Below are 10,617 nucleotides of genomic sequence, written 5' to 3'. Positions count from 1 at the left end.
CCCTGAACAAAAGAAACAACAAATGCAGGTGCATCCATACAGGTTTACTGTGCATAAAAATACTCACACGACCTGCATTAAATATGAGTTAACATGCTCATATTGTGCTTTTGCCCCTTTCCTTTTATTATGTTATATATCTTTTTGTTCATGTTATAGGTTTACAGAGGGAAAAAGCCCAAAGTCCAACTAAAAGGGATCTACCATCTCCAACAGAAATACTGTTTACAAACTGCTCCAAAGAGCTCAATTGTAGTTCAGCCTTTACTTCCGTGACAAACCTGCGTCACTTTGTAACACACGGTATAGAGAGGCAAAATCCTTCCCCTTCCGGAATCATTTTTCAACCAAAGAAAGTCTCAGTTAGCCGTAGGTTTGTCGTGGTACCGCTTAGTTTTGTGTGAAACTTCTCAGTGCACTACATCTCTCGTCTCACACAATTTACGTCAACTATCTTGATTCTCAACTTGCTTAGCTTTGTTCCACAACACATGTAATTTATCTGATTTGTTTAATCCAGTGAAGTGTTTTCAGCAGATAAGCAAAAGAACAAGCAAGCTCCACTTCTTTTTTTAGTAACGTTACATTCCCGGGATGATACACATAGACATTGCTTCAGCGAGACGTCGTCCATGCAACTTTGAAATGTGTAGTCTTTCTAATTACGTATTTCGCCAGTTGTCAGAAGTGAGATGCCTCACTCGGTAGCTAAAACAGACAGCTCAACACTCAGGGTGAAAAGAGGAGCTGCAGCAATGTACAGCACAACAAAAAATTTTGTTTTTAGAAAATTAAACTAAGTAAACATATACTGGTACAACCTCTAAATGCAATTATGAATCTGAAAATGAGCATTATATGATCACTTAAAGTAAAATTACTTGAAGTATTATAAGAAAAAATGTAACTAAAGTATCAAAAGTAAAAGTATTCACTTATGTTGAGCCTGTTGGGGCAAGGAAACATACCCACTTATCAAGTGGATAGAATTTGGTGAAATCAAATCAAATCTAATCTAATTTGGTGAAATCATGTAACTCCTGCACAGCTCCACCCATGTTACACCTGATCAGCCAGGGTAATTGAAAACACCTGTGTGGGTGTGCAGAACCTTTAATTTGCAAAGTTAGATACAATGTTTCCCTTTGAAATGTATGTGGCATAAGAAAAAAAGTAAGGTGCAATTTCCTCAAAATTGTACTTAAGTATTATACTTGAGGGAATAATATGCTATAGCCTTCACACACACTTGATCCCAACCCAGTTTAACACCCCTTTGAGATTTTCCAGTGATTTTTGAACCAAAGAAGACAGACGTGGCATTTGTTCCCAAAACATTACTAAGAGTACATTCAGGACACATGGAACTGACGTGGAATGAGAATGAACTCGCCCCATTTAAATGACAATCACCGATAAAAGACATTTTACAAATATTTTAATGTAAATTTCCATCAGAATGTACAGCAATATATGTTAATAAATAATTCATCACAATTATACAGTCTAAATAATACATTACATGACAACTGAAACAAATATGCAGGATTTTACAGCAAGTAGAGGCGACTGAACAGGTGATGCAGGAAGGTCAGGCTATTTGGGGAGATTGCTACTGTAACTTGTGCTTGTTGGAACGGGCTCCTGGGATTTTAATATTCAGATGGAAAGGGGCAGAAATTATGAATGTGTAATGTGAATATTTGTTTTATCTAAATTGAAAAAAAACAAATCCTAAAAAAAGAAAGTGGTGGATTTTATTTGTTATCCACAGAGGAATGGTGACATTCTGATTTTGATGTCACTCATAAACAATTTGCTACAAGTATCAAGTGAAAGATATCCTTTATCAGTTTTGACAGTCCTGAAATGGAACAGAAAAATATTATGTTTTTATTTTCACTTTTTCAACACACACCTTGTAGGTGAAAACAAGTGTAAGGTTGAACAATGTCTAAAAGTACTGCAGTTTTCCTCAAGTGATGCCGATTAGTGAGAACATGTGCAGAATGTTGCATTTGCCCTTTTACAGGTAGCAGGAACTTTTAAAATACCACACATTTTATTCTCTTCAAGTTTTTATAACATGTCTAGCCATGTGGAGGGGATAAACCATCTGAGCGATCGTCATGACAACTTCATAATGTTTGACAAGAAATGACATTCGCCAAGTATTCTTCCCCGTTGCATGTGGGTCAACCCCCGAACATTTTGACATCACATAACATTCTTTCAAATACAACTGTCTAACATCCTTCATTTATTCTGACCAGCAGCAATTCAAACCAAACATATGGCTTCCCACAGAAAATGATCTGTCTATTACAAATGACATTACCAATGGAAAATGTATTTAACTCAAAAAAAAAAGACTAAATTGATACCATTTGCCATTATATAGATTATATCTTTTAGATGTGTCCTGTCCTCTGGAGAAGTTTTATCAGCACACAAGCAGCTTGATCTTTCAGATACAGTGCTAAGTACACATACAACATTATACCACACAGAGGAGGGTCAAGTATTTATTCCAATTTAATTTCAAGTGCATCATATCAAGTTTAAGGCCTGAGGTGTGCTTTGATTCCTTGACTCCATTTTCATTCTCTGAGTATTAACCAAGTGACCACTGCACGCTTAGTCTCTTCTCATTGCTGTCCGGAGAGGCTACAGATTTGTGCAGAGTGATACATCTGATTAGTGCGGATCGATACAGTTTTGGCAAAAGAATTAACATGATATGAGCTAAATGGTGAAAAGTCATTCAAGCTGACTCAGGGACTAGTGGGAATGACTAGCGTTACTGTGACAAAGATGCTGTTTTCTCCTACACAGTGTTGTTACAATCCATAGGCAGAATGAGAGAGAGTGGAAATGCCCGGACTTTATGGTCACCATGGTTTACGGTTAACGTGGCAAACATGGCAGGTAATCAGTTGAATCTGGCTCAAGATAAGAAACAAAACTGGTTGGCCAGAAGAGGTAACAAGACAAGGATTCAAGTGCTTCAAGTGCGAGAGTGGTCTGGCTCCAGTCTGTCTTGTTCTTGTTACTGTTCCTTCGCTGTCAGAGGCGTGTCCGTCAGGGAGTTGGTGTCAGAGGTCACCTCGGCGTGTGCCCGTTGACTTGCCCCCTGCCCCAGTGAATGTTAGGTAGCGTCAAACACCTCCTGAAGTGCTCGAGCTGGGCCTGCAGTCTCTCCCTCTCCTCTCTCACTTTCTGCCTCTGACTCACCAGCTCCTGACAAATGAAGGACCGACACAACTTTTGTTACAGAACCAAGGCTTTCTGCACCAAGTTGAATCACTTAAAAACAGTGAGTTCAAACAGAAACATTTAACACTAACATTAAAAGATGAAGGGAAACACATCTGCATGCAGATATGGTCCCGGGTACTTACCTTTTATTTTATTAGCTATATAAGACCCGGTAGGGTCACACGTTGCCTTTGCATTAAATTACGGGAGCCTAAAGCACTGTTGCGGTCATTACGTTTTTTTAATTTGAGTATTTCTCATTTGTCACGTACCTACCACAAGGTGGGATGTACACACAATTACTTTTATAAACCCAGGTACTTACCCCCATAGTGAGAGAGAGCTGCTCTGCAGTTCTGGTCAAATTGTAATTGTGTGCTTCAAGTCTTTTACATTGACCGTGAAGAACATGCCTCTCTATGCTCCATTCTGTACAGAGAGAAACACACACACCACAAATAAGGGGAAATTATACCTATTCTAATACCTCTTTCACACAATGATTTCAGGGTCTATTGTGGTCCAGTGGTAGGCAAATAGCATCAACAAATCTGGACCTCTGACAAAAATATTTGGGCCCTCGACCAAAGTTTTTTTTTTTATTGTTTGCATCACAACTTCTACATGATGCAATGAAAAAAGAATCTACTGCACTGATAGCAATATAAATACAAGGCTTGTAACATCTAATAGTAATCATTGATTTGTGTCCCAAAAACAAATAGGTAACAGTCTAACAGAAATGACGTGTTTTTGAGATCTTTTTTCTAAAGTAACAACAGCACTTTAATGAATCAGGTCACCGTTTCCTGAATGCGGATAATAATCACATCTCTAAAATCTTCAAAAGGATTTATGAGGAAACCAGTTGTTCAGTGAAACCTTTAAGCCCTCCGAGACAAATTTTGGGCTGCAAACAAAAAATGGCTTGATAATGACTCACCATCTACATACTCCTGGTAGGCCTCAAAAATAGCTTCGATACCCTGCCACTTCCTCGGATTTTCTTCTATCTCCTCCTCCTCTTCTGCCTCCTGACCAGACTCCTCCTCGTCCTCATCAGACAGGTTTTCTTGCGGTCCCAGTGTGTCCCTGCTGGCTACGAGGGAATGGAAGTGATGACCGTTGACGTGTGCATGCTGAGGGGCATGGTTAACAGTAGAACTTTTCAGTTGAGAGACGTTGTGAAGCAACGAGCGGTCTGCCTTCATGCCGGACTCAGGGACACAATTTGAAACTCCTTAAAAGAAAAGAGTGAGACAAAAAAGCCATGTAAGAGTTTGCAGCCATTTTTAGAACCAATTTGGTTACTAATATTCATTTTAACAGCTAGGCTATTACATGCAAACACCACTAGGTGGCAAACATTGTCAATTGATAATGAAGCCTAATGGTCATGGGAGTGAGTGGCTAACCTTTGTTCTGCAGTGTGTCGTGTGTGGACTGCAGCACGGCCTGGTGGAAGTGCTGCGCAAAGGCCTCAGGTGTAAACCTCTCCCAGGGCCGATTCCGTCCATTCTGCGCGGGATTGGGCTCCTTTTTCTGAGGAGAAGCAACAACGCCGTTCCGGAGGCCCTGGAGCTTCCCGTTTGGCTGAGCCTTCATAAATTCTGGCTTTTCATGATGAGCGGCCAAGGGTGGAAGAATGCAGGCTACGTTGGTGTCTATGTTGGATTTGAATGTGTCGTTATGGGGTAGATGTTTGGGTTTGTGTAAGTATGGAGGGGAGGGGCTGGGTGAGTCTGGGTACAGATGTCCATTTGGTTGACTGGGCAGAGGGGCTGATGAGGAGTCACCTAAAAACAAGTTTGTACAATTCCTTAGAGTTTTTTGCCACTTCAACACGCATATATATATATTTATATGTGTGTGTGTGTGTGTGTGTGTGTGTGTGTGTGTGTCTCACCAGTTGAAGGAGCAGGAGGACTGCTACCCAGAGGTAAGGGATTATATCTGAGAGTGTCTAATGTCACAGTCTTCTTCTGAATGGCCCTCAGCAGCTTTTCTGTCTTCTCCTTATCTACAGAGAAAAAGACAAGATGACAACACCTGTTATTCATATTTAAAAATAAGGCTAATAATATTGACTGGCACAAGGAAAAAGGTCAGCAAATGGGTGACAGACTATGTCCACACATATTTAATAAAAGCTGATTCTTTCTACCAGCTTTCAATCTAAAAACACTAAGGGTTTTTTCAGAGGAGAAGATTGGTTCATACAGATTTTAACCCAGATTGTATGTTTGTATTCACCCAAAAGCTGATTACTGTAGTTCACAGTAAACTAGGTCCCCTTGCGATGTTGAAAGATGAGAAAATGCTTCCGATAACAGGAAATTAAAAAGAAAAATTGAGGGAGCTCAAATGAGCAGCTGATTATGCCCCAGCGTCCCTGTGAGCAAGTAATGAACAATAAACGTTTAAACAACGGAGAGTTTTCCCTGCAGATGGTATTTTAAATCCAATTTTCGCCTGGATTTTTGTGTTATTAATGTCCTATTTGTCCTAAAGATTTAAAAAAAACAATTATGGGTAAAATTAATAAAATACAAAGCGTTTTCCTTTTTTAAATAAGTCATGGAAAGTAGTGTTTGTTGCAGGGTTACTGTAGTTGTGACATAAATAACCAAAACTCAGTAGTATACTGTGTGCATAATGTAACAACCAAAATCTTTATAAACATGCAATTCATTTTTTAAATGTGTGTCTTTAGATTTTAACATTGTAATAGTTTTAAAATGAGTGTAATAAGAAATTCATAACTTTTTAGCAGATACTATATTTTGACAGGCTGTGGATTAAAATCTACCCTTGCTGGAGAAAGGACTGCCACAGCCTCCTGTCGAGATGCTTCCTCACTTTATTTTCTTCTCACCCCACCTACAGCCTCGACAAATAATAAAACTGAGAAACTGAGTGTCGTTTCTTTCCACTGGGAATCACCAGCACCAACTGAGAATAGGGCAGAGTAGCACGTAGGATGTGTGTGGATACTAAACAGGTTGTTACCTCTCCTCTGCTGTGGGCTGACATGCGAGAGGTTGAACATAAGGAGGAAGTCTTTTTTCTCATCCAGTTCGACGCTGCTGTCCATCTCCTCGGCAGAGTACGGCGTAGTTAAGGGAGTTGGAGGTGTTGGAGGTGAAGAGGCCTTTCTCTTACCCCGCACAGCTGGCGGAGAGACGCTGCGCTCTCTCATCATCCTTCTCCTCTTCCTCCTCTTTCGTGCTAGAAGCTCATCGCGATGGGCCACTGTGGTTAGACCACACACACGCAGGAAATCCACTTTCTTTGGAGAGAGATTTGGGCAGGTGAATATCAAACATTTTCAAACTACGTATGTATGTATAAAGTGATGTTTATGCACCTCAGAGGATGTATCCAGTTGGAGTGGGGGCTGTTTTGTCACTCTCCTTAAATGGGCTTTCACCTCCTCTTCATCACTCTCATCATATGACTCGTCCAGGTCATAGTAATAACCTGGCAAAAGTAAGAGAGAAATGATCTTTCATCATAAAGAAATAGTCAACGTATGTTTAGTTATCTCTTGTGAAAAAAAGAAAAAGAAAAATAGTCCTCTCTTCTGCCTACTACATCCCCCTCCTGCCCCAAAATCCCCTCTCTTTCCACTGCGCCTCTTTATCCTTCATCCGTCTGCTCACCTCCTTGTCTCGCCTCCCTCCTCCTCTTCTCCTCCAGGTCCAGTTTGCTGAGCAGCCGGCGGTGCTGCTGGAGAACCTCATCATACACCAGCATGCTGTCGGGAAGCTGGCCCTGTCGCTCCCTCACCGGAGACGGAGAGGCTGCCTGACACCGTCCCACCAGGTCGGTGCAGGTACCGGGAATAGATGGAGGCACACAGGACCTCTGGTGGAGGTTACTGATGTGATGCCGGTCATACAGGCTCTGCATGGCCCTGTCCTGCTCTGCCTTGTTCCAGGAACCTGCTTCTTGTAAACTAGTTCCCCTATGTAAAGAGTACCTCTCTGTGCCTTCCCCTCTCCCCCTGCCTCCTTCTTCCAGCTTCTCCCCCCAGCTCAAAGGGGGCCTGTTGGCTCTGGTCAGTCCTGGAGGGGGCCGACTTGGTAGTGTAGGAGGGTTGAGTTTTCTGCGCGAGTCTGTGGGGGTGTCGACAAGGGAGGCTGGGTTCCACAGTGTAGTTGGAGGGGCAGGAGGATGATGGGGACCTTTAGGGGAGATAAGGGGAGGTGGAGCCCCAAGACATGGAGGTAGATCTTTGCTGCATGGCTTGTGATGAACTGAATTGGTTCTGTTTAGGAAAATAAAAAAGCAAAATGAAATTCCATTTATATTCAAAGTCTAACCACACTTTTAAATGTTTTTTAACTAATTCTTTTTGACTCTTTTTCACCTGTGACTCTCTCTCCTCAGCTCCGCCCCTTTCCCAGGTGACCTGAGGCCCATCTCGAGCGGACCCTCCCTCTCCTGTCCTTGCCCCCGTTGCCGTGTTAACCACGCTGCCTCACTGGCCCTCTGAGTCATCATGGCGGCAGCCAGAGCTCCATGGATCCCCCCAGCAGCAGCATGATGCTTCCCCAGGTGAGAAGGCACCAGGCTGGGCACAGGGTGTGGGGTAGAGCCCCTGGAGGAGTGAGGGCCAGGCTGCAGGGACAGAGGTTTGGGAGCTGGGAAACCTGGGTGCTCAAAGTCCTTGGTTTTATCTGGAGAAAGCGTAGTTGGGAAACCATGAATTAGTTCTTAGATGTGTAATGCCTTATTCCTGTGTAAATGTAGAGAGAAGAAATAATTCAGATTAAATGTCTGCAATTTTCATGAGGACCCACAATATCAAACAGCATAGAAAATTATTACAGCCATACCAGTTGGACGGAAAGAAATAGAAATATTTCATAAAGGTTGCACAAGTATAGGGTGACCTCTAGCTCAGCCAGTAAGAGTGTGTACCCCATGTAGGCTGGAGTCCTTTTGCAGCAGCCCGGGTTTGAGTCCGTCCTGCGGTCCTTTACTGCGTGTCCTCCCCATCTCTCTCCCACCTAACCACTATTTTACTATCAAATAAAAGGGGAAAGCCCCGTAAAATAAATAAAAAAGTTGCAAAAAATTTAATAAAAAGGTTCCATTGGTGTGTGGTCTGGTGTATGGTAAAATGAATCTGCTATAGTTCATTTTAAAAAGTTTCAATGTGCCAATGAGCCACAATAACATTTTTTGCACAACTGACTTCTGTGCTGTGAACAACAGTCAGTCTTGTCCTTATCCATTTAAAATAGTGTAAACATCAGTCTGGTAAAAGGAAAGAAACCCAAATTAACTTAAAAGGCACGTTATCTAATCTTCAAGATTCACATGAAGTATACTTTATACACTGACCCACTACGATAAAGGTCATAGGGTAATTGTAAGAGGAAGTGTTCAACATTTAAGAGACATGGCATTCAGCAAGTCTGCATTAGTTTAGATCATGAGATATCTTGTGTGCCAAGTTGACACTTTGGCCTAAAGATGACACCAGCTCGGCAAAGCATATTTCAAGTTTGATTAAATTCGCCCAAAAGATCATATAAAAAAAATAAGTTGTGCTAGAGGAGAGGTCAAAGCATTACCATAACCATAAGTAATTGTCCATTGGGGACCATAAATATCCACACCAAATTCCATGACAATCTGGCCAAAACATTTTCTAACCAACATTGGCATCCTTAGGCCTCACAGTAGCAGGACAAAAAAGTGGTCATGATTTATAAAAAACAAAAAACTAAAAAAAACTAGTAGTAGTACTGAAGGATTTCTCTCTTGCCGTATAAATTACAATGAGTTAAATGTTACTCAGTCATCTGTATTTCATGTTGCTTCTCCCTGAGTCGGGATTGTAATGCTATCTAGTTGTGTATGTGCCTGCATGTGTATGTGTGCATACATCTGTCTGCCTGTGTGTGTGTGTGTGTGTGTGTGTGTGTGTGTGTTTGTGTGTGTGTGTAGGTACCCAGTCTGTTCGGGGTCAGCCTCTCCCCTGGCCTGGCCCTGTCCTCCAGTGGTGCCCTCCGAGCCTGCAGCTCAGCCAGGTAGTGGCTTTCGGCCGCTCTGACCATCTGCTGATGTCTCTCCCTCTGCCTCTCCTTCTGTCTGTCCAGCTCTCTCTCCCGCTCCTCTTCCCTCTCTCTCTCCCTCTCTCGTTCCAGCCCTGCCTCACGCTCCCTTTCTTTTTCTCTTTCACGCTCTTGCTCTCTCTCTCGCTGGCGGAGCTCATTCTCCATCTGTAGCCTGTGGGGGAGGTTGACAAGTACACGCACACGCACACACACACACACACACACACACACACACACACACACACACACACACACACAAACACGGGTGAGAGATGCAACACCCAACATGAGGCAGATATTAACCACACACTGGTGAATCTCACACAAACATTTCTGCTCAAACATACACACACTTGCAGAAACATGCACACACACTCTCCACTTACCATGAGGAAAATAATCCGTACACAGCATGACTGAGCAAGAGCAGATGAACACTTAATAGGTATCCACAGGAAAAGGACACACACACCCGCACACACACAGACACACATACATTCAGCAGCAATCAATAGCACACAAACAAAGTTACAGGATACGCAGGAGCCATTACAGAACCAAACGATAAATACATCTGAATGGGAGCCCCAGGCAGGCAGAGCCACAGAGTGGTCTTTGTGAAGGGGGAGAAAGGTAGCTCTGATCCAGGGGGGAAGTGGCTACTGTGGGGGCTAACCCCTGTATTGTGTGAGGGGCCTGGTTCCTTGCCCCACCTTAAATTCACTCATACACCCACAAGCAAACACATCCATACACACACACACTGGAACTCTTCACATCCTTAGCCTTTTGTGGTGCAGGGTCAAGTACACACACACACACACACACACACACACAAAATCACAATCACAATCACACACGCACACACACACACACAATCAATAGCACACAAACAAACCTACAGGATACTCAGGAGCCATTGCAGAACCCGACGAAAAATACCATCCATTTCAAACACAAACATTTCCCCTGTGCATTTTGCCACAGGGAAACACTGTATGGTGAAACTGAGAAAGGAGCTCAAAGTGCTGAAGGAAAAGGGAGAGAGAGAAAGAAAGAAAGAGACTTCCTTATGTGTGAGATTTAATGTGTGCACTGGCTTGCATATGCATGTGTATGGATGTGCAGTGTGTGTGTGTGTGTGTGTGTGTGTGTGTGAAGGGCAGTGTGTGTATAGGAAGCACTGTGGGGTGTGTGCTATAAATATCACACACTCAGCAACCTGTGCCTACCCTGCAGAGAGAGATTACACAGCTCTGCAGACAGAGGAACGAGAGAGAAAGAGAAA

General features: G+C 42.7%; 1 protein-coding gene across 6 annotated transcripts in view; it reads right to left on the bottom strand.

The window, feature by feature from the left end:
• Positions 1-1,421: 1,421 nt before the first annotated feature.
• The window catches only part of LOC117949548 (genetic suppressor element 1-like), a 24,154-nt gene continuing 14,958 nt past the window's right edge, over positions 1,422-10,617 (bottom strand). For all 6 annotated transcript variants that reach the window (XM_034879891.1, XM_034879897.1, XM_034879896.1 and 3 more), the window contains exons 7-16: positions 9,224-9,501; positions 7,631-7,940; positions 6,921-7,528; positions 6,626-6,738; positions 6,268-6,547; positions 5,165-5,278; positions 4,674-5,054; positions 4,202-4,498; positions 3,584-3,687; positions 1,422-3,240 (exon numbers count right to left, since the gene is read on the bottom strand). In XM_034879891.1, coding sequence (XP_034735782.1) covers positions 3,103-3,240; positions 3,584-3,687; positions 4,202-4,498; positions 4,674-5,054; positions 5,165-5,278; positions 6,268-6,547; positions 6,626-6,738; positions 6,921-7,528; positions 7,631-7,940; positions 9,224-9,501 — 2,623 coding nt within the window. In that variant the 3' untranslated portion in view covers positions 1,422-3,102. The remainder of the gene's footprint in view (positions 3,241-3,583; positions 3,688-4,201; positions 4,499-4,673; positions 5,055-5,164; positions 5,279-6,267; positions 6,548-6,625; positions 6,739-6,920; positions 7,529-7,630; positions 7,941-9,223; positions 9,502-10,617) is intronic.

Source organism: Etheostoma cragini, chromosome 8, assembly GCF_013103735.1.
Source record: "Etheostoma cragini isolate CJK2018 chromosome 8, CSU_Ecrag_1.0, whole genome shotgun sequence".
In the NCBI taxonomy this organism is placed as follows: domain Eukaryota; kingdom Metazoa; phylum Chordata; class Actinopteri; order Perciformes; family Percidae; genus Etheostoma; species Etheostoma cragini.
Note: the sequence above shows the minus strand (reverse complement) of the source record. Positions and strands in the feature narration are given on the sequence as shown.